Source organism: Saimiri boliviensis, chromosome 7, assembly GCF_048565385.1.
Source record: "Saimiri boliviensis isolate mSaiBol1 chromosome 7, mSaiBol1.pri, whole genome shotgun sequence".
Lineage (NCBI taxonomy): Eukaryota > Metazoa > Chordata > Mammalia > Primates > Cebidae > Saimiri > Saimiri boliviensis.
In genome coordinates, this window is record NC_133455.1 from 33,509,858 (window position 1) to 33,534,654 (window position 24,797).

Here is a 24,797-nt window from a genome sequence, read left to right on the forward strand (position 1 = left end):
AATTTTAAGACTAAAGTCTTTAAGAGTTAGAGGAATTAGGAGGAGTCTTCATACGAATTGCATTGTGTTTTTAGTTCACCTCCATGTGTGGCAACATAGGGCTTTACGATTTTTGTCAGTGTGGCGTAAGATTCTTTTTGAATACATGGATGGCCTCTTGGTGTTAGATATTAAAGATGATGATTTAATGTGATTATAGTAGTAAAAAAATCCCAGGAACCTGGAAATGTTCTACTCACTGCCATTTACCCCTCACCACACAGTGGTATCAACTAATCAACACACAACTTTATTAAGAGCTGCTTTGAAGCTGGAGAACTTACATCAAGGATGTTTGCTAAGAAGGAATTATACAGTGTGGCCTAGGCTGGCTTTCACCTATTTAAGCCACATGAACTTGGAGAGGAAAGGTGCAGGGGGAGAAAATGCTGGGTGCAAGGATAAGATTAAGAAGAATACCACCACCCACTAGTAAAGTATACCTGGTTCCATGCAATCAGATTTGCAAAGCTTTCTTTATTTCAGGCACAAGGAGCTAATACCTGGTAAGGACAGGGGACATATTAGAAATAAGAGAAGTGGGACCCAAGGAATATCCTGCCCCGACATCTACTTTACAATAAGAGTTAAAGACAAAATATAGAGACAAATTTCTCAATTTTAAATGTTTTATTTGAGAATCAAGAATTGCAATCTGTGGCATACTCACAGGCTGGATGGTCTTCATTATGTTGGAAGAAGAGATGGTTAGAGGTTTCATTAAAAAAAGGAAAATGTTACATAATGCTCTTTGAGAAAGTTCATTGGCACTAATAACGTGTTGGTGAGCTGGCAAGTTTTGATTGGTAAGTGATGGCGATGGATGAAACTATTCTCAGAGTTGCAGCAGGTTGTTTCAGTAGCTATTAGATAAAACTGGTTTCAAGTTACAGCAGGCAGCTTCAGCAGCCAAGCTCATAGAGACTTACATCTTGGAACAGTGTTATGCACCCTAGATGCTTTCTCACCTTGACCTCTCAATTGTTTAGTTGGGTATAACAAGAATGACCCAATACATATGGTCAACTTTCATGTAAGTAAAAAATTTAATTACTTTATTTTCAACAGACATGATTCAAAAACACAGTAGATAGAATTAATTTGAATTTTAGAATAATGAAGTGTGGTCTGTGTGAGTATTCCATATTATCTTTGTTCACAGTGAGTATATATGTATGCTCATATGCTTATGTACATCCTTTAATCTGGTTCTGTGTTTAAAAGTACTAACACAAACATTCCAGAAATATAGTCAGAGAATTACTTTCCCCTGGGAACAAAGATTTTAAAATCTCTCAGCTTTTACTGGAAGTGAGTACTGGGAATGATAAGATTGATATTCTATGGAAGTTATAATGTGAACTTTCATGGAAGCCAGAATGACATTTATAAAATGTAGATCTAAGCATGTCATTACCATGTTTAAAATGATCCCATTTCTTCTCATCACACTTAAAATAAAACCCAACTCCTTACCATATCCAGTGATGCCCAATTCAGCTTGGTTCTTGACCAGCTCTGTAACTTGACTGAACCCATCCTGGACCATACTGGCCTTCTTTGTTGAACATTCTGGTCCTAGGGCTTTTGTACTTTGGTTTTTTCCGCCTGGAATCTCTGCTTTAAAATTTTCACGCAGCTGAGTGCCATTTAGGTTTTGGTTCACACGCACTTCCTCATAGAGGCCTTCCCATACCACCCTATGTCAAGTCCTCAATATGGTAAGAATTATAATAATAAAAATGCAAAAATACCAATAATAATAAATACTTAAAGACGCTATGTGTCAGGAACTGTTTTAGGCATTTTATGTATATCAATTCATTTAAACCTCATGACTGTCATATAAATTTGGTATTATCTGTAGATAAGGAAATACGCAAAGAGCATAAATAACTAAATAACAGTCTATTATGACAGAGCTGGAAAAAGCTCTGGTATGAACTCAAACCTGGTGCTAGCATTCATGTTTTTAACCATTTTTCTGTATCACTCTAGTCACTTCTGTCAAATCATTTTATTTTCTTTTATCCATAGCCTTATTTGCTATATAAAATCATGTTGATTACTTATTTACTTATTTATTGTCTTCTCTCTAGAATGTAAGCTGCAATAGATTGGTCTCTGGCACATTGTAGGCACTGAGGTCAAACTGCCAAAGTTTGATTACTAACTGTGAGACTGAGCCTCTTACCTAGCTGAGACTTGATCCCTTCATGCTATAGTTTTCTTGCTATAGAATCAGATTAACGATGAATTAATTAGATTAACTTACTCTGTACTGTGGTGATGCATGTAAAGTGATTAACACAGTGCCTGGCACATAGTTAGTGCTCAATAAACGTTAGTAACTATTAGTAGTAGTAGCAATAACTTTGTATTCTCATCAAGCCTAGCATTCATTCAGTAAGCATTAAAATGTATTGTCTGCTATGTACTTGATCCAGTTTTATAGGACAGGAGAAATAAGATGTGATTTGTTTTTTTTTTTTTAAAAAAAGTGATATGTGAACCATGGAAGGCTTCTGGGCATATAATTATTATTCAAACAATACTTATTTGAATGACTAATTCCAGATTTAAAATCCTAAAATGGGGCAATGGCAGAAGCTTTGATACTTGCCTTTCAGAATGGCTTTCTTGGCTTTGTTTTAGTTAGTACGTTGCTTTGGGGATGATCAATTTTCTGACTATTTTCAACAGGTAAAAATCTCTTTTCAACAAATTTTTCTGTCTCAGGTGGATAGAAATATTACTTTTTCCTCTTTATTCTTTTAATTAAAAGCTACAGAAATGTAGGTCTAGTCCCAAAGTCCTAGTGCCCTCTCTCTATTCTGATATTGACCACTAGAAGCAGAGGATCAGAACAAATACATTTTGCTGCTGCCAGGAGTTCAGTGACAACATCCAAAATGTGTGGAGAAATTGTAATCATCAGGATATTTTCAGGTCTGACCTTTAAACAGAACTGAAATCTAACCTTTTGACAGCTGAAATGGTTTCCAATAGCAGGTTACAATGGTTTTCTAAGATAATATATCACCTCCACATTACCTAAACAATTTTAGGATAAACCGATATTTAGTAATAATGTGAAAGGACAGTTTGTTTTGCTTTACATTACGAAGGAAAACTTTTAAGGAAGGCATTTGTCTACTTGCAAAAGTAGCATTTTGTTAGCTTACTCATATTTAATTTGTTATGCTTCAGAGACATTGCCATTGGGTATATATTTAAAGAGAATGAGTTTGAGAGTCAGTTACATCACTGATTTGCTAGATATTTCCCATCAAAAGCCGTAACTTTTCTGATATTTTATTTGCTCCTCTGAAAGTGGAAATAACATCTACTCTTTAGGTATTTGTAGTAACAAATGAGTTTATGTGAATATATTTTGTAAACCCTAACAACTAATATTATTATTTAACATATCACAGCTATTTCTTAATATTATTTTTTGGTTTTTAAATGTTATTATTTGAAATCTGTAGTAGCTTTAGGATAGAGGGGCCTATTGTAAGTCTGTACGAGGTATGCCAAGGTAGCTAACCAAGCTTATCCCAAGATAGCTGACCTTTTCTTGACTCAGAAGTATAATTTAAATTTACTTATTAATCTGCATTTCATTTTATAAATGATTGCATGAACAAAAGAATTAATCTTGACCAAAATGGCATTTAATAGAACAAAGACTAATATATCTTCAAAAATAAATTGTATGCTGCAAAACACTTTTAAATGAACAAATGAATTTATTATAACAGAAGGCCATTTAAAAAGTAGCTTGAATTGTGATTAAAGCTTCAACTTGTGAATCATCAAAAAAGGTTGTTAGAATTGAAAAGCTTTGGTGTTATACAGTCTGAGAAATGATATAAATAGGTCTACATTTAACTAGAAAGATCACTCTAGTATTAATATGTAGTAGATTTGAGATGAAGTGACATTGGAGAAGGGGAGAAATAGTTTCATAGCAAGGGAAAAATATAAATAAATTGGTTTAAGAGGCCAATTTATATTTTCTCTTAAACAGGGAAAGAGTAATTAACAAGTTATGGTCATTGGGTATGCAAAAAAGAAGGAGAAGAGTTCAAGGAAAGCTCTAAAGTTTCTGGCTTAAGCTAATGAGTGGAAGGTGGATGCTATTCCTTGAAATGTAGAATATTTGCAGGTAAGAAGAGAGGGTGAGGGATAGATTATGTAAGGCGTACTAAGCCATTTCAGGACTTTGGCTTTAACCCAGAGTGATTTTACTTAGAGCCAATTCACGTCTTTCAAAGAAAAGTCACGTGATCTAACTTCTATTTTATGAAGCTTAATCTGGCTATAGTGTTGATAATGGATGGGGAAAGCAAACAAAATTGGACCCAGGAAAGCCAGTTAGAAGGCACTCGCACGGCATTGCTGTAAGAGAAGGAAAGTAGCTAAGATCAAAAGTGAAGCATGGAGTTAGAGACAAATGGAGAGATGCTGGACATATTTTTAAGTCAGATCTGATGGGATTTCATGGTGAAGTGGACATGGTATATGAGAAAATGAGAGGAATTAAGGATGACTCCAGGACTTTTCTCCTAACAACTGTAAGAATGGATTTCCTATCATTTGACACACAAGAAGTTTGGGGAAGAGAAGGTTTAGTAAACAGTGAGAAATACCAGGAGTTAATTTTAGTTTGAGATGCCTACTGAATATCTGAATAGATGTGTCAAGTAGGCAGCAGAAGGTTCAATCTGGAGGTGTAAATATAAATGTAATCATTATATGATGATATGCAGTGTGTGTAGAGGAATAAGACCAATAACTGAGCTTGAAGAAAGGTGGAATAAAAGGCAGCACCAATGAGGGAGGCTGAGAAGGAGCAACATTACTATCCTGTGAGATAGAAGGAAATCTTTTGGTGAGTGTCTTATTCTGAAGTCAGGTGAAGAAAGTTATTAAGAAGGAAAGCATGATCGACTCTGTCAATGTAGCTGATAGACTGAGTAGGACAAGGACTAAGTTAGAATAGGTTCATGGATTTAACAATGTAGGGGGATCGCTGCTGACCTTGACAAGAGCAATTGGTTGGAACTGCCAGAGCCTCCTGTACTGGTTTTAAGGGACCATGGGAGGGGAGGACTTAGAGTAATTATAGACTACCCTTGAAGGAACATCTTCAAAAGGAAAGTTTAAGTTATGATGAAGGAGAAAGAGGGGATGATGAATTCTATTATTAACCAAGTGGAGAGATTGGTTTTGGACAGAAGCATGAGGAACAGACAGGATGTTTTTGTTGTGGGTGCAAATCCTGGCGGGAGATCCATGTGGTGGAAATCTGGGGAAGATCTGTTCTGATAGTCTTCATTTTTTCTACAAAGTAGAGAGCAGCAGCTTCAGTTGAAAACAGAGACAGAGAAGGAAGTGTAAAGTTTGAGGAAAGAGAGGAGAGTGTGAAATAGTTGTTTAGGATAAACAATGAATAACAAAGGAGATGTGATCACCTGGCAGCATTAAAGGCCCATTTAAGGTTTGTGTTCATGCATTTAGAATTAGATTATTCAGTGTGGTTCTGTGTTTTTCTCCAGCCCATGTCAGCTGGAGGATGCAGGTGCAGAATATTTGGAGAGTTGAATTTTGCATAGGTTGTGGTTTTGCTAAATGGGTATATTGAAGTGATTGAAGAGCAAGGAAATATAAATGCAAGGGAGTGTAATATTTAACCATAGTCTTCAAGATGAAGAGGGAAGCTAAAGAGAACAAGGAGATAATTAACACTGAAAAATCAATAGGATCTTAGGATTGGAGATTCCATTGGGGCAAAGGATTGCTGGAGTCAAGATACTAAAGAAGAGAGCTGGAATAATAGTTGGATTCAGAGAATGAGATGCACATGGAACCAGGAATGATTATAATTATTGGCAATTGTCTTAAGACCATGGGAGTGAGCAGCTGAGTTAGCCTCTCCTCCATCAACAAAGTCAGTACAACAATTTCCTGGAAGAAATGTTTGTTACTTCTAAAGACATAACATTTACTTTGCTCATAATATTTAATTTTTCCATTTCTTTAACATATTATGATATAGATCACCTTTATCTGAATTCACTTCTTCTGTACTTTATCCTGCTCTTCCTTGAGGTGCACAGGCTTCCCATGTCATTCCCTGGCTGCCAGTCTCTCTGAGAGAGGTCTTTCATTCAAGTCTACTTTCCTAAGGGGCTCTCTCTGGACATGGTCACTATGTGTATCATTCTCATGTAAAACATTTGAATGACCTGAGAGCCCATCTGCTAAGATTTTTCAATCTCTTTGGTACCCTTAATGGTTGCAAGGGTGTTCCTCATTCCTTGGATAACAGTTTTTTTAAATAGAGGTGGTGAGGAGTGGTAGAATTCTGGATGTTAAAGGTAGAGCTAGTTATCTGCCTATCTCTCTCTCTCTCTCTATTAATCTATCTACATATATATTTGGATGAATTGGATGTATAATATAAGAACAGAAAAGAGATCAAAGATGTGATTCAAAGATATTTGGTGTTTTGACCTTTGGAAAGATGGAGTTGATATGATGGGAAATCTCAGTTTTAAACATTTTAATTTGAAATTCTGTTGGATATTCAAGTACATATGTTGAATAGATAGTTGAGATAATGATTTTTTTTTTCAGTGAGGGAAGGCATGGTAGGAAGAAGCCATGTGATAATTTTATGCTTATCAAAAGCAAAGCGTATCCGTTTTAGAGGACTGAAAAATAGCACCTTAGCCTACCGCGAATGACTTACAAGTTCTGAATTCTAGATAGTTGTGTTGTGAATTGCTGGGAGAAAAGAAGCTGAGAATCACCAGTAATAACAGGTATTCTCTATAGAAAGCTGTGTCCAGAAAGTTCTTTCCACACGAAGGATTTGTGCATTAGCGCTTTCTCAAGGACACCTGCTAAGCAAGTCAACAACCCTCGGTAACTAATTATCTCCAGTTTTGTTAGTAGTTTCAAACTATCACCTCCTGAGGGAGAAAACTGATGGGAGGAGAAAATCTGAAAGGAGTAAAGTGGAAAAGTGCTTTTTTCCAAGTGAGAGAAATAACAAAAACAAAAGCCTGTAAGTGCTCAGCAGCATAAGATGCTTTTCTGCAAAGGAGAGAAAACACTAGAGGAGAACTAAAATTAGAATGGAGAGGGTGGCACAGACCTCTCACGCTGATCAGGGATTGCCAGAAAGGCAAATGAAGGCCTGCATTTTAATTAGTTCACGCGGCCCGGAAATAGACCTCCTGAAGCTGAGACGTCATTATTACAGCAGCCACTGGACACAGACAGCTGAGGGAGTCTGGCCTCCAGCCGACAGGAAGGCCAGGAACAGGCTGCTGAGATGATCTGTCAACTCCAAGCTAAGTTTCGGGGTGAGCTGATACGGAGAAAGTAAAGGGTTAGAGATAATGTGTGTGATTACATCTTTGGGACCCATTTTCCTAAAACTAAGTATATTAGCTGAGTTACTGATTGGTAAATTCAGTACTTTCAGTAGACCAAGATTTTAGGTACCCTGGAGGCAAGTATTTTTGTATCAAATGCTGTATATAGATGTAATGGTAAATTATATTTTTGTCACTTCTTGATAAATCATGAAATGCATCTCCTGTACTTTTTTTGTTTTCCCTGTGGTGACACATGACTTTCACCTAGTGCCTTTGTGACAAATTGCACATCAGGTAGAAGGTAAGGTACAGGTTATGAGATGCTTGATGAAGTGAAGAAAAGTTGACAGCTTTTCAGTACTTAAAATTATGAAAATATATAGTTAGGCAACAGGGTGATGTTAGTTAGCTAGTTCACGGAGACTTGTTTTTCCAGATGAAATTAATTGATATAAAACTACTGACTTATCTAGTAAATGCTTACCCAGGGTGTGCCATTATGAGAAACTGCTGTGAGAGTATCTAAAGGAGGAGACTGATCTCAAGCCAGTAATGACTGGGGCTCTGAAAGACAAACGAAGAGGACTTAAGTAGGCCAAGGTGGGGAAGGAATATTATTCTTTTAAGAAGGAATAGCATATTTTAAAAACTCTCTGGGGTAGAAATTAACATGAAACAGGAGGTCAGAGAGAAAGGAGAGAAATGACAGGAGTTAAAGCTGCAGAGGGAGTAAAAGCCCAATCAAACCCTTGTAGCTACCTTCAGGATTGTAGTATTTATCCTAAGAGCAACGAGAAGTCATTGACAGGTGTTTCAAGCAACGAAAGATGATCTGATTTGCATTTTACTGTCTTGGTGGCTCTTATTTTCTCTGTGAACTAAGAGTAAGTCTGTCTTTGGAGAGTAGCAAAAAAGGGCAAAGATGAGATATTTGAGGAGGGTGAAGAAAGTTTGAGTTAGTTTTTCGTTTAAACTCCTAATGAATGAATGGCTAATATGTGGGGCCTGAGAGCAGCACAGGAGAAGGGATAATAGGGAGTATGCATCCCTTCCAGTATACCTGTGGCCTGCAGGTTATATATTCTGGCCATTCTGGCCAGAGCTTGGAGCTTTCTCTGGCTGGTCACCTCAGCTCCCCTCGCACTGGCAAAGTGGTCCCTCTGAGTTTTTGCCAGGTCTGCCATCTGTCTTTCCTAGCCTCTGCAGCAGTCGCCTCTCCTTTGCCAAGCTGGCCCCAGGGCAGCCCACTTGGCTTTCAGCCCAGCTGCCTGCTGAGGCCCCCTTTTGGAGGCTCCAGGTACCTCTGGGTCTCATTCATAATTTGAGAATGTAAATGGGACTCAGAAAGATTTATTACCAAGATCTTGCTAGTCCTTACCACAGGAAACTACCAAGTTTAATGGGATGGGGCCCTGCTGAGAATCTAGATGGGATTTGGAAACTAGAGGCCTCTTTTCTTATGTTCACCCAATACCTATTGATTAAGCTACATTCTCTCGAGGCCAATGCCCAGAAAGGAAAGTTTCAGACATTTTCCTGTCCTCCCCATCTCACTCAGCCTTTTCCTTTTTGAAATTCTCCAGAAGCTGGTATGTCCTTTCTCTTCCGAGATGGACTTCCCACTTGTCTGTGCTATAGATCTTCATATGTCATTCTGCTTGGTCTAAAGCAGGACTCTGACTTTTAAGTCTATTGACTTGCTGACCCACCTCTTCTTCTGTGAGGGCATTAGGAATCCTGTCCAGCCCTGAAGGAGGAGCAGTTTCTAGTGGAACACAATTTGAGGATGGAAATATATGAAGTTCTTCAAAAACGACTATCCCTGTTACATTAAGCCAGTGCCACTAGCTGCAGACTACATAAACAGAACATATGCTTAATAAGCTTCATAAATGCTTAATACATGTGGCCATTATTACTTTTTTATTGCTGTTATTACTAAAGATCTAGGCAACAAGCAGAACCTGTACTTGCAGAATTCTGTACAAATTGCAGAACAGCCAGGTGCTGTGAGTCCAGCCAGGCACCAGAGTCTTAAATCCACAAAATCGCTTGGAACAAGCAGGTCAACCTGCTGATGAGCAGAGCTGAAAATTCCATTTGCTCTGTGCCCCAGTTTTATGTGTTCTGGGGTGGGAAGGCAGGAGAAGCTGGAAGGTGTGTCACTGCTGGGGACAGCCAGAGTCGGGAAAGGGAGCAGCAGTTTCAGAGAGATTTTGTGTTGAAAATCTGCTTTAAAAAAATATTAATCTTTTATTAACTCAATTTTCCCTTGCTTTAACTCTTGTTAATGTATGTGAAAATATAACTGCTTTGTTAGCTGAAATTTTCTTTGAGATACAAATTTATTGCTGTATATATCTTCTATCTTGTCTACTTTAGTTTACTTGGTAGTTTTTCTCTCTTGACTTTCTTGACCAGCCTGTTTATATCTCTTGAAAAATCTCCCTGCATATAAGTTATATGTGTGTGATATATGTGTGATCATTAAAGTTAAAAATAAAGCTGCGAGAGAAAGCTTACGGTAATTGAAAAATTAAAAGGAGGAAAGAAGTCTTTCGGTGTTTCCAGGTTGGTGCTATGGCGAAAATCCTCTCCTTCCCCCTAGTTGAAAACAGCTTTCAAACTGCAAGTCCTTTTTCTCTATTCAGATCTTCTCTCTGTACAGTCTTCTTTGGGGAGAACATTTTCCCCTCTTGCTCTCTGCACTTGTCTATGTTGGGTGGGTGCCTCTTGTGTTTACCTAGGGCCAGGCCATTCAAACACAGGCTTCACTTTTAAGTGTCATGCCACAGTGAGCCAGCCCATGACAGAAATTGTTCCAGACGTTCTCCTCAGTAACTTCTACCTACTGGAAAGACTAATTATTCCCTGCCTCTCCAGCTCTAGACTCTAGTGACCTCAACTCTTCAAATCTATCATTGACAGGATCCTAAGAAGGCTGTGATCCTGATCCCTGTCTCCATGCCTTTGTGTAAGGTCCTTCTTTTGAGTGTGTGTGGGGCCTCTAACTTGCTACTAGCCAATGGCAAAGGTGACAGGCTGTAACTCCCAGATGTTTTAGGGCAAAGGTGAATGGATTTTGCAGGTGTAATTAAGGTCTCCAATCACTGGCTTTAAGTTAATCAAAAGAGAGATGAACTAATAAGCTGATGAGGTTAGCAACTTGATGCAGCTGAATTTCTCTCTCTTTGTTGCTGGCTTTCGAGAATAAACCACATGAGCTCTACAGCTGCAAGGAAGCAAATTGGGCCAACAGCCTGTGAGCTCAGAAAAGGACCCTGGCCCTCAGATGAGAGCTGGAGCCTTGGCTAATATCTAAATGAGACCCTGAGCAGAGGGCCCAGTTAAGCCACACAGACTCCTGACTCGTGAACTGTGAGATAATAAGTGTATACTGTTGTATGCCACTAAGTTGGTTGTGACATATTATGCAAAGATAGAAAACAAACACTGTATCCCTTGCTCCTTTGATTTTGGAAAGAGAATGTCTGTCCCTCTGTCTGCCCTGGCCTCAAGGTTCTTCTCCCATCAGTACCAGTACCTTGATTTTTTTGAGATTACACAATAAAGAGGGAAGGATGGGAAAACAGTCACCTTTGCCCCACATTCCCAAGCCCAACTTAACCACTTATGAAATTTTTGTTGTTGTTGTTGAAAGTGAGTCTTGCTCTACCACCCAGGCTGGAATGCAATGGCACCATCTCAACTCACTGCAACCTCTGCCTCCCAGTTTCAAGCAATTCTCCTGCCTCAGCCTCCCGAGTAGCTGGGATTACAGGCACCTGCCACCATGCCCAGATAACTTTTGCATTTTTAGTAGAGACGGGGTTTCACCTTGTTGGCCAGGCTGGTCTTGAACCCCTGATCTCAGGTGATCCACCTGCCTCGGCCTCCCAAAGTGTGGGGATTACAGGCTTGAGCCACCACGCCTGGCCCACTTATGCAATTTTTCTGTTGTACCATTCCCAAAATACCAGTTTTTACTTTAATATGTACTAAATTATAAAGCTAAAGCTCTGATAATGAAATCGTAAAGCATAGGACAGAGGGTGGGAGACTCTATTAGGCATCATCCAGACTTGAATAAACTATTGATGCCTCCCATCTAGGCTTCCCACCTGCAGGACTAGCTCATGCCATTCCACTGTTTAAGAACATCGTGTCTTGTTACTGCTTAATAACTTTTATGTGGGAACCTCCAAATGTCTTAGCATGCTCAACACAGTCCTTGATAATTTGGGTCTAACTTTCTATTCACCTCTATCCAAATATACGATGGACTTTGAAGTATGTTATTCTTAGAGTTCATGGCTCCTTGTTTTATAGAGGACTTTTTCATCATCTTGAAATTCCTTGGCATCTAATCTATTGGGCAAATTACAATTCTTGTATGAAATGTGGCTAAAGACGACTATCTATTTTAGTTCATTTGGGCTGCCATAACAACATAAACTGGGTAGCTTACAAACAACAGAAATTTACCTCCCACAGTTTCAGAAGCTGGGGAGGCCACATTGAGGCACCAGTAGATTTGGTGTCTGGTGAGAGCCCACTTTCTGGTTCAAAGAGCATTTTCTCTGTGTTCTCACACAGTTGAAAAGGCAAAGGAACTCGCTCGGGCTTCTTTTATAAGGGCACTAATCACCTTCATGAGGGCTCTGTCCTAATGACCTAATCACCTCCCAAGCGCCCCACTCCTAATCCCGTCACCTTGGGAGTTAGGATTTCAACATAGGAATTTTGGAAGGATATAAACATTAGTCTATGCCAGTAACCTCCTTTGTGAAGCCTTCTTTAACTCTAGCAATTCTTGCATCCATACTCCCCCTAGCGTTCTTCCCATACTTCCACTATTATATATCTTACATAAAAGTATTTTCATGTCTGTGGGGTCAGTAAATGCAGGGACCATGTCTCAAATAAGATAAATCCCCAGTGCCCAGTGTAATGACTGACTTATAATAGGTGCTCAATGAATGGCAAATAATTGAATCACTGAATGAATATTTGCTTTGTTGGGATTCTGTCACCTGCTGTGTGCCTATTTCTATCTATACAGTAAAGCAAGCTCTAGCTTTTTTTTCCAAACTACATTGCTTTCTTCAGAACCATGGAGCCTGCCTTTCATTTGTTACTTCATAAATTGCCTCAGGGAGATATGTCATTTTTAATGTAAATATTTGTGACATAACTGATCTGATTTTGCAGATGAAAAGACTGCAGTTATTTACATGGAGAAGATATTTATTTTTCTTAGACATTTATAAGTAATTGGCCCAGTATTTCCAAAATCATTAATTTCACTCTAGAAAGCAATGTATATAATAACGTACAATAATTTATAATTTTCTTCCCCTTTTTTTTTATTTTAGCAGACCAGTATCTATGGCTTAATTTTAAAAATAACAGTAAAAACTTGAATGATTCCTGTTCTTTCACAAGGTCAAAACAAAGCATAGCATGCCTTTTTTTTTTTCTTTCTCAGAACTGACTGTTTCTTCACCACTGATTTTGTTACTTTCTACATGAGCCATTTATGAGGTTGGGAATCTTGCATTAGGACATGGAGCATTGAAGAGAATGAGACCTTTCAATATGTTAGTGATTATCAGAATCCAGTGTGCAGAATGAATATCACTGACAGAATTCTAACATCTGACAATGTGTTCACACAATCTAGTGTGAACTCTCACATGTATAGCTGAGTTTTCCACAGCACAGTTCTCCTGTGCTATGGTAGAAAAACTAACGGAATGTTATTAGAAAGGCAAATATGCTACAAAGAATCAACATTTATTCCAGAGTCAAAGATGAAATTTTTGTGTCATCCACTTTTTTGGATCTGAATCAGATCTACTGTATGTCTGTGTTCTCTCTATTAGCACAGATGTCTGGGTTCTCTTTTATTAACTGGGATAATCAAGAGATGACTGTGGAAAGCTAATAATACATTTCAGATTTCCTTCTGGAAAGCACATAAGCACACTTGAAAGGAAGCATTATTAACTAAACAAACCTCTTGGTTCCTAGTGATTAGCATTTTGACAAGCTGTTGTTTTAGATGAACTATTTAGATCACATATTACATAATTTCAAAGTGTTTTTAATGTATCTTTCAGATCTGAGTACTAAGGAAAAAGTACTTGTTTTCATTTAAATTTGAAGAAAACTTTAGGGTCTGTTTTAGTCTCCTTAGCATATCATCTAGTCCATTGATATGTTCTTGGCCATTGACATGCAGCTGGGTTTTATTTCTATTTATAGCTATGATTTTCTAGAACCGGGGAACATTACAATAAATACTGTGTTGATTTCTCTAAGATAAATAATTTTCTGCTTACTAAAAACATATTTGTTCCCTGAGATTGCCTTATAGAAAATTGAAACTGGAATATTAAATTTGAAGTGAACCTGAATCATTTCCATATATCTCATATTTGACATATTTCCTTTCAGACAGTTATTATTTGTACTTTTAAAATTATTATTATTATTACTTTTGACACAGAGTGTCGCTCTGTTGCCCATACTGGAGTGCAGTGGCACAATCTTAGCTCACTGCAGCCTCTGCCTCCCGGGTGCAAGCAATTCTTGTGCCTCCCGAGTAGCTAGAGGCTACAGGCATATGCCATCACACTCAGCTGATTTTTGCATTTTTAGTAGAGATGGGGTTTTGCCATGTTGGCCAGGTTGGTCTCAAATTCCTGACCTCAAATAATACGCCCACCATGGCCTCCCAAAGTGTTGCGATTACAGGTGTGAGCCACCACACTCAGCTTATTAGTTGCACTTTAAAATTAATCTTAAATATATTAATCTAAAACCAAACCTCTATTATTGGGCAACGGCTGATGTCATATGTTTATAATACTATCTTAACTACTTTAAGCATGTGAGCTTTTGTGTTTGGGGTCTCAATTATTACAGTTTATAAATATAAAACTGTAAACACATAACAAAAATTATCAAATTTATTAAAAATGCCAGATAGAGTAAGTGAACTCATTCATTCATTCCTTTAACAAATTATTCATTTAGTACTTATAAAATGTTAATATCCAGGCAAAATACTGGAAATAATATAATAGTGGGAAGATATGCTCCCCTCCCACAAAAACTTTGTGGTAAACAAAAAATTTAAAACCTAATGTGTAAGTACAATATGAACCTAGATACAGCAGCACATAAATCTGGTCAGGAGAGTCAGAGATGGTTTCACAAAACAAGTGATGCTTGTCCTGTGACTTGAAGAATTAATAAGATAGATATTGAAGGAGCATGGTGAGGAAGGAGAGAGAGGAGGGGAGGAGAGGAGAGGAGGGAAGGGAAGGGGGGGAGGGAGGAAGGGAAGAGGAGGGAGGGAGGGGAGTGGAAGTGGGGGGTAGGAGAGAGGAGCTGAGGGGAAGGGAAGAACCTTTGGAACCAGAGAAATTCCTACTTAAGTCTTTGTTTTGCCACTTACTATGAAAAATGACCTTTAGGCAAGTGATATTCTTTCAGAGAGTCTTATTTTTTTTTTCAACATAATATAGATGGCAGTACCTAGCTAAAGCTTTGTACATGGTAGGCTTTCAGTAGACATTAGTTTTCCTCACCTTCACTGAGCCTCATGACAATTTTGATGGTAGACAGGACAAACGATATTATCAATTTTAAAGACTTTTAAAGTAGGCTCACTATGGTTAGGAAACTTGTTTGCAGTCACACAATTAATAAGCTCACTGCAGAGCCTGGAGTAGACCTCTTCCCACTAGGCTGCAACAAGGATTCCAGGCTTTTTTCTTTCATGTAATTATTTATTCAGTCAATAAATATTTCTTGAGCTTCTAGGCATCAGACACATTACTATATACAGATAATACAGTGGGGAGCAGACAAAATCTCTGCTCTCTTTGAGCTGAGAGTTCATTAGAAAAGCTGACTTTATGCCAGCAGTTGCTCTCTTTTTTTGAGACAGGGTCTCACTGTGCTGCCCAGGCTGAAATGCAGTGGCACAATTACAGCTCGCTGCAGCCTACACCTTCCAGGATCAAGTAATCCTCCCATTTTAGCCCCTTGAGTAGCTGGGACTACAGTCATGCATCACCATATCCAACTATTTTATTTTTTTGTAGGGATGAGGTTTCGCCACGTTGCCCAGGCTGGTCTTGAACTCCTAGGGTCAAGTGATCCACCTGCCTTAGCCTCCCAAAGTGCTGACATTATGGGCATGCACACCACACTCAGCCTATGCCAGCAGTTTCAGCTAATCTTAATGAATGTTATGCTCTGGGGGAGTGTATGGAAAGAAGACATTTTTAATCAAGGGCATCTGGGAAGACTTGTAAAGGGAAGTAATATTTTTGCCAAGACCTGAAGAGTGAGCAGGAGTTATATGGTCAGAAAGAGAGATTATTCCAAACTGTGGCAGGTTTGACATTATATGGTCAAGAAACTGAAACTCATCTGTAAGAGCAGAATCAAAGAATGGCAAAAGGTGACTGCAGAGATTGGCAGGGGCCAGATTGTAGAGGGCTTCATAAGCCATTATAAAGAGTCTGGATTTTATTTTATAGGCAAAGTCTGCTGCATTTTCATCCCCACATAAAAAGCCTAACCACAGGGTATGCCAGGTCTGAAATCTGGCTCTTCTCTGCTTATCCCACAGGAGAGGACTATTACCTTTTTTTCACATTTCTCACAGGCTCATATAGGCTTGTGTTGGTCCTGGTGAGAAACCATCTAAGATTTAGGCAGCAGAATGATACCTGATTTGTATGTTTCCCTGTTCACACTAGCTGTGCTGTAGCTTTGCCTAAAGGGGTTAAGCAGGATAAGTGAAACCAGTTGGTACAGGTATGTCAGTAGCAGCTTAGATCAGGTTATAGTTCTGGGAAAGGACAGAGGGGAGATGTCTAAGATGTAGAATTTACTAGGCTTTTGATTGACTGTGGAAGCTAGAAGAGAAGTGGGTGGGAGGGGACAGGGATGCTGCTCACTATTCTGGTTTGAGCAGGAAATCGTAGGCACCTAGGGTATAATATCTAAGATTTCAGTGTGGAGCAAAAGCTACTGTAGTGATCCCATGATGGGAAGGTGTCAAACAGTTGGAACAGAGGGCACAATAAAAGCATTTAAAAGTCTTTTGGGGCCAGCAGTCATGACATTACACTTAAAGGGATGGCTTGCTTTTGTGCACTCTCTCTCTCTCTCTCTCTTTTTTTTTTTTTTTTTTTTTTTTTTTTTGAGACAGAGTCCCACTCTGCCACCCAGGCTGGAGTGCAATGGTTTGATCTCAGCTCACTGCCAACTCCGTCTCCCAAGTTCAAGTGATTCTCATGCTTCAGCTTCTGGAGCAGCTGGGGCTACAGGTGTGTGCCAACATGCTTGGCTAATTTTTGTCTTTTTAGTAGAGACAGTGTTTTGCCATGTTGACCAGTCTGGTCTCAAACTCTTGGCCTCAATCCATGTGCCCGCCTCAGCCTCCAAAAATGCTGGGATTACAGGCATGAGCCACTGCGCCTCTTTTTTTTCCCCCTTTCCGGAAAAGCTGCATCTCCTTGATATGTTCATTTTACTTCTTAGGACTCTGTATATTTCCATTTGGCTAAATTTGTTCTACAGGGACATTTGTTGTTACCTGACTTTAGTTTTAATTTAAAAGGTGGAGGGACCTGTAGTTATGAAAGCAATTGCACATGTGGGCACTTGATTCATTTTCCTGGGTGGCATTATGACTCACCCTCGTTAAAGTGGTTTTGCTTTGAAATGCCTGATGTCTTATTGGTTTGAATTTTCTCTATCCTGTGTATGAACAATAAGGTAAGTTTCTCTCATGGGTCATTCACTGCTCTTCATCTCTACTATGAGTCAGATGTTTTGCATTTCAAAACATTATCCTGCGTATAATTTCCTTCTTTATAAATTATGCAGAAAACTTCTACCAACAACAGATTCTGATTTACTGATTTTTAGATTTGTATCTGTAAAACATGTTCTAGTTGTTTTGCCATAATTTAGTTAGCAGTTTTGTGGACAACAATAATTAAAATGAGGAACTGTTTTATTTGTTTTATTATCATTGTCTAAACACCAAGGTGTCTCATTAGATAAGAGCATCATCATCTATAAGTAAATCCAAATAGTGATGATTAATCCATGTGAAAGGACTTCTTCATTCTTTACCTTTAGTTGCAGCCAATTTTCCTTCTTTCACATGCTATCCACTAGAAAGAGCTATCTACACTTCCTGGACTCACTTTTAAATCTCTCAGTCATTGCCAGAAATTATTCCACTCTTGCACCGAAATCTCAGTTAGGTCACCAGAACTGCCTTTTCCTAAATGCAGTGGACAAAGTCTTTATTTTACTTGACCAGCATGCTGCACTTAACCCTTGAAACCCTCTGTGTGCGCCACTCCATTCTTCTGGTTTTCCTTCTACCTCTCCAGTCACCCTTTGTGAGCACCTCCACCTTGGCCTTCTCCTAAAATGTTAGTGTTCATCGTGGCTCTAGATAGAGTTCTTGTCTCATTCTACACACTGCCCTGGATGATCTTAGCCACTTATATGGCTTTATTGTCAAATCATATACTGATAATCCTCAAGATTTTATCTCCAGCCTAAGCTGACATTCCAAATCCCCGAATTCATCTTTCTTCTTGACCATTCAACTTATTTATCTCAGAGGTACTTCATAGTGAACATGTCTGTATTCATTTCTTAAGGATACCACAAAAAGCACTAGGTGACTTGATACAACAGAAGTTTATTCTCTCACAGGTCTGGATCCTAGAAGTCTGAAATCAAGGAGTCAGCAAGACCATGCTCCCTCCAAACGCACTAGAAAAGAATCCTTTCTTGCCTCTTCCAACTCCCAGGTGTTCCTTAATTTATGGCAGCATAACTTCAATCTCTGCCTCTGTTTTCTCATGGCCTTCTTCTCTGGGTCTCTGTGTCCTCTCCTCTTCTTATAAGGAGGCCAGTCATTGAATTTGGGGCCCACCTTTGTTTATTGGTTTTGTTTTTATTGTAAATTAATGAACTTCATGGTGACAGAGATTATGATTTCTAGTGGAATCTCTAGCACCTAGCATGGTGTTAGTAAATGAACTGTTGCCTAATAAATGTTTATTGCAGAGCAGGAGAAAAGAGGGAAGGGGAAGGGAAGGGAAGGGAATCAACAAGAATTAATCTGGAAAATTGATAAGCCAAAATAAGTTTAGGTATGACTAAATGTAATATTTTTCTAATTAATGTATTAACAAAATAAATTAAGAATCAGTGAAACCTTATTTTAAGCTAATTCAAAACCTTCGTTTATATTTCAGCAAAAATCCATGGTTCCCATGGATTCTGGAAAATATAATTATGGTTTCCCATTGCCTATTTAACAAGAGGTTCTTTCTATTCTTCTTTATTAATTAAAAAAAATGTTCCTGACTTTCTTGATGCCACAGGACATGATATTGTTTCTTAAATATTTCTAGAACATGTTTCTAAAAAGTACAAAATTAAGCAATTAAAAACATCATAATTCAAAAAATTTTTTCAAATATTTATAATCTAACAAAATATTCTTTTAGGTATCAGCGTACAAGAATGAAAAGAAGCACCATTTGTAATTTATATCTGCTTACATTTATGAAAACATTTAAGCATCTCTACAAATATAGCTGATGAAAGCTCTGCTTGAATATTTAGGCAACCAAGAAATTAAAACAGACCAGACATGCAGGGTTGTATCTACTTTGCCTACATTAATAAATTCTGCCATGAGACGATCTGTGGTAGACCTTTATGCTTGTAATTATTGAAAATGCCCTTGGTTCAACTAAATCAGACAAGGTCATATCAATGCTGATGAGAACAAGAGTGGAAGTGCCTCATTTTCCCACAACATTCATTATGTAGACAAATAAGGATTACTCCAGGGAGTTAACTGTATTTGTATTCTTTACAAAAAGGCAGGTCCACATAAGAGATTCTAAGTCTTGATATTTTGCTCTATTTTGCATTAGTGCTATTTGATTATATGAAATTCATACAGTTTTCAGAAAACATAATTATAATATTCACTAATTAAACAGGAAAGTCAACCAAATTAGATACAGCTGGGAAAATGTTTTAGCATAACCCAGTAGGTCTGCCTAGATTTATTGTCATTAAATTATCCTAAGTAGATGCTAGAATTCACAATTTAGTATATATTATTTTTCATCTATTTTTAGTTTATTTTGACAAATGGCAGAAGATTCTAGTTTTACTATATTGTATGGGGGCCTCTAGGTACTTATGTAATCACTTCCAAAGCCTTCTGTAGCAATTTTTTTCACTCAACAAGATTCATTTTTGAATCCCAGTAATTTGAGACGATTTCAAACAATTTGTTTTGTTTCAGCAAAAAAAGTCATCATTGTCAATGAGATTTTTGCAGGTAAACTATCTCTATAACTATTAAGAACTTTTCTAAATGTTTTGCATATGCTCACTAATTTAATTCTCACAACAACCCTAGGTAAGCACTATTGTCATGTCTGATTTACAGATGGGGAATGAAAGCACAGAGTATATAACTGACTTGCCTTCATTCATAGAACTAGAGAAGAGTGGAGCTGAGATTTGATTCCATCCATTCTGACTCAGGGCCTGCACTTTGACTAACACATTATTCTGCCTCTCAGTTATCTCTTTATATCATATTTATGATATACTTGAGAAAGTACATGCCACTTTTGCTTGTTAAAATTATTATTGATTCATATACACTTGATCTTTTATTTTGTAATTCTTAGTCTGTAAATAGATCTAGAAAAGCAAACCTTTTATTTTTCTAATTAAGTTAGGTCCTTGTGCAGTTGAATCTCCTTAAGTCAGTCTCGTTAAGCAAAGCACTTGAGTACTGTTCCTCTTGGTACCTCCCACATATCCATCATGTAATGGCCAGATGCATACATTAGCTACAATAGACACTTCTATTACAAAAGGATGGAAATAGGTACATAAAAGTCACCGACCCATAGAAATTCTGAATTCCAGGCAGATACATGTTTCCAGTTTTGTGAGTAGGGTTCAGTTCTGCTCTATGAGAGTTGGCCATGGCTTTAGGCTCGGCTCTCTGGAGTCTTACTCTTTGAATAGTTTTTTCTTTATTGTTATAATGAGTGACCTACGTATAAAACTAAATCTTCTCAGTTTGTTTCTTGCCTGTAGTAGTTCTAGAATTCAGAGGCTTCCTTTCATTTTGTACTGTCTCTTTCTCTTTTAAACTGGCAGTGTTTTCAGCAACACAATTCTTAAGAACTTCCTGGGTTTTCTATGAATCTCTTTGGATTTCAGTCTATTAAACAAAAGCCACAGTCACAAATCTTTTTAAGATAATCCATTCTCTATTTTGTGTTCCCTGTGAGTCTGATGAAAGACAAATCTGTAGATACTTAGAAGCCCTATATTGTTTAACAGTGAAGACCTAGAGACATGTCTTTAACATCCGCAGAGAGCCTTTTGTGGTTCTTAAATGATCTACGAGGTATAGGTTTATATCTTTTTGAAGTCCTCACAGATGGTCTTATAGTCTACCCTAGATTTGATCTTTGACTTGAGGCTCTCTTTTAATTAGAGAATTTTTTGCCATCTGGAGAGGGTAGGAATGGCCTGAGTATTCCATGTACAAGGTAAAAGTTGCACTGCCTTTTCTGACCTAGCTTGGGAAGTCTTGTACTGCTGGTACAAGCAAGTCACAAATCTGTCCAGGTTTAAGGGGGCAGGAAACAGATTGTATTACTTAATGGGAGAGTTATAAGATCTAGAAGAAAGTATGGAATGGGAGATACTGTGGTAGCCATCTTCGGAAAATAAAATCTAAAAAGACAATAATGTGATTAAACACTTTTAAACAAATGGTTTACTGGTACTTAAACATGCAAATGCCTTCAGTGTAGCTTGAAGAAAATATACACTCTTTTTCATAAAAAATTTGCTTTTGTCTAAACAATTTTTGAAACTTAGCTTTTGGAGTTGCTTTTGAAAAGTTTAAGATTCATTATGACTGAATGCTTTGTACTAGTCACAATTTGTTGGCCAAGAACACTTTTATGGCAGCTTAATTATTTTTGCCCTGAACGTTTTTTAAGTTTTTATATTGTGGAAATCTTACTGATGCTCCTAGGAAATAAAACTGTCTACAATGTTTTCTGCAGTGTTTCTTCAGATACTGCTAGCCATGCAAAAGCCAGGGTATAATAGAAGCCATGTTTTGTTCAAGAATGATGTGCTACAGAATAATAACCAATTCCCTTAACCTTTCAACATTTTAGTTAACTCAGGCCTACGCCTGTAATTCCAACACCTTGGGAGGCCAAGGCGGGTGGATTACGAGGTCAAGACCATCCTGGCCAGTATGGTGAAATTTTGTCTCTACTCAAAATACAAAAATTAGCTGGGCATGGTGGCGTGTGCCTGGAATCCCAGCTACTCAGGAGGCTAAGGGAGGAGAATTGCTTGAACCTCCGCTGAAGCAGAGGTTGCAGTGAGCTGAGATTGCACCACTGCACTCCAGCCTGGCGACAGAGCAAGATTCCAACTCAAAAATAAAAATGTGTGTGGGTGGGTGGTGTGTGTAAGGTGCAGGATGTCTTAGATTAAATGAACATGTAAACTTTTTTCATTAAAACAGTCATGTATCCATCATTTAATCAATCCAACCCAGAGCTGTACTGGGATTGATTCAGGAGAATGAATTTCCTGGACAAATGGTATAATTAACTAGCTGTGTGACATCTTTAAAATCCTGGCAACTTATTTTAATTTGCTGAAATGAGGTGAGATAAGACTGTCATCAAGAGAAATATTTGTTAAATATCTTTTATTTACGAGGCACCCTTGAGCAATTTAGTGTTAAAGCAGTTTTAATCATGGCATGGCTCATAGTGGGATAAGTAGCCCATCACGTGAACCATGCAGTTTAATTTGATCAGGAATATTTCTCAGATTATTCTCTGTGATCTGAACTCTCAGGAGGCTTCCTTCTGAAGGACGCTGTCACTGATATATTCCAAGTTTAAAGGAATAATCAGGATTCCTTTCTCAGCAACATTTCCTTACAAAATATTTGAGCTTTTTGTCTCTTCACCTTTCCACAAATGCCAAAATGAAAGCACTATCTGAACATGCCATATAAAGTGAACTTGGTATTAAAGAGACTATACAACTGCCCCTTCAAAACAGCTATGCATTTATGGATAGCAACTATACTCACCTGAGTGTGCACCAGAATCCAAAAGAAAAGCAAATAAAATTCCCAGATGGTTGAAATTTATGTAAGGAATTTAAATCAGCATTTTAAATGTCACTCTACTCATGCATTTTTTTCATATCCAGAGTTGGCATGATAATGTTTTTTTCATATGCATTAAGTTCTGATGCATGTCTGAGGTCATAATTGAGTAAAGAAAGAAAGGACTTTATTAAGCAAACACTATAAAGTTCAGAAGTTTATTTCTGAACAGTGAGTGGTTTGATAATTCATGTATTTATCTGTCATTTCTCTAATTTTGTGGTCAAGATCGTTTGAAATGCACATGTATAAAATTCATTCATTTACATTTTACTTTGGGTAGATTTCTTACATTAGTTCCATATGAAAATATTCCACATTCTAGTTCTTCATTTTCTTTTTTATTATTATACTTTAAGTTCTGGGGTACATGTGCAGAACATGCAGGTTTGTTACATAGGCAAATAAGTGCCATGGTAGTTTGCTGCATCCATCACTCTGTCATCTACATTAGGTATTTCTCTTAATGCTATTCCTCCCTTAGCCTCACAGCCACTGCTATCCTTCTCTTAACTCCCCACCCACTGACAGGTCCTGGTGTGTGATGTTCCCCTCCCTGTGCCATGTGTTCTCACTGTTCAACATCCACTTCTAAGTGAGAACATATGGAGTTTGATTTTCTATTCTTATGTTAGTTCGCTGAGAATGATGGTTTCCAGCTTTATCCATGTTCCTGCAAAGGACAGGAACTAATCCTTTTTTATGGCTGCATAATATTCCATGTTGTATGTGTCCCACATTTTCTTTATCCAATCTATCATTGATGGGCATTTCGGCTGGTTCCAAGTCTTTGCTATTATGAACAGTGCCACAATAAACGTATGTGTGCCTGTGTCTTTATAACAGAATGTTTTGTAATCCTTGGTATATAGCCAGTAATGGAATTGCTGGGTCAAATGGTTTTTCTAGTTCTAGATCCTTGAGGAATTGCCACACTGTCTTCCACAAGGGATGAAATAATTTACAGTCCCACCAACTGTGTAAAGGCATTCCTATTTCTCCACATCCTCTCCAGCATCTGTTGTCTTCTGATTTTTTAAATGATGGCCATTCTAACTGGCATGAGATGTTATCTCAATGTGGATTTCATTTGCATTTCTCTAATGACCAGTGACGGTGGGGTTTTTTTTCATATGTTTGTTGGCTGCATAAATGTCTTCTTTTGAGAAGTATCTGTTCATATCCTTCGGTCACTTTGATGGGGTTCTTTGTTTTTTTCTTGTAAATTCGTTTATGTTCTTTGTAGCTTCTGGATATTAGCCCTTTGTCAGATGGGTAGATTGCAAAAATGTTTTCCCCATTCTCTTGGTTGCTGGTTCACTCTAATGATTGTTTCTTCTGCTGTGCAGGAGCTCTTAGGTTTAATTAGATCTCACTTGTCTATTTTGGCTTTTGTTGCCATTGCTTTTCGTGTTTTAGTCATGAAGTCTTTGCCCATGCCTATGTCCTGAATGGTATTGCCTAGGTTTTCTTCTAAGGCTTTTGTGGTTTCAGGTCTTATGTTTAAATCTTTAATCCATCTGTAGTTAATTTTTTTATAAGGTGAAGGAAGGGATCCAGTTTCAGCTTTCTGCATATGGCTTGCCAGTTTTCCCAATACCATTTATTAAATCGAGAAACCTTTCCCCATTGCTTGTTTTTGTTAGGTTTGTCGAAGATCAGATGATTGTACATGTGTGGCATTATTTCTGAGGCCTCTGTCCTGTTCTATTGGTCTATGTGTCTGTTTTGGTAGCAGTAAAATGCTATTTTGCTTACTGTAGCCTTGTAGTATAGTTTGAAGTCAGGTAGTGTAATGCCTCCAGCTTTGTTCTTTTTGCTTAGGATTGTTTTGGCTATGCAGGCTCTTTTTTCATTCCATATGAAGTTTAAGGTGGTTTTTCCAATGCTGTGAAGAAAGTCAATGGTAGCTTGATGGAGATAACATTGAATATTTAAATTACTTTGGTCAGTATGGCCATTTTCACAATACTGATTCTTTCTAACCATGAGCATGGAATGTTTTCCCATCTGTTTGTGTCCTCTCTTATTTCCTTGACCAGTGGTTT

General features: G+C 37.9%; 1 protein-coding gene across 19 annotated transcripts in view; it reads left to right on the forward strand.

Annotated features, from left to right (window-relative positions):
* ANKS1B (ankyrin repeat and sterile alpha motif domain containing 1B) overlaps positions 1-24,797 on the forward strand; it is a 1,271,383-nt gene that overhangs the window by 574,649 nt on the left and 671,937 nt on the right. Inside the window, exon 1 of one of the 19 annotated variants that reach the window (XM_074402371.1) lies at positions 15-7,418. The exons of the other annotated variants lie outside the window; for them this stretch is intronic. Coding sequence (XP_074258472.1) covers positions 7,388-7,418 — 31 coding nt within the window. The 5' untranslated portion in view covers positions 15-7,387. Of the gene's footprint in view, positions 1-14; positions 7,419-24,797 lie in introns of those variants that run through there. 19 annotated transcript variants of the gene reach the window in all.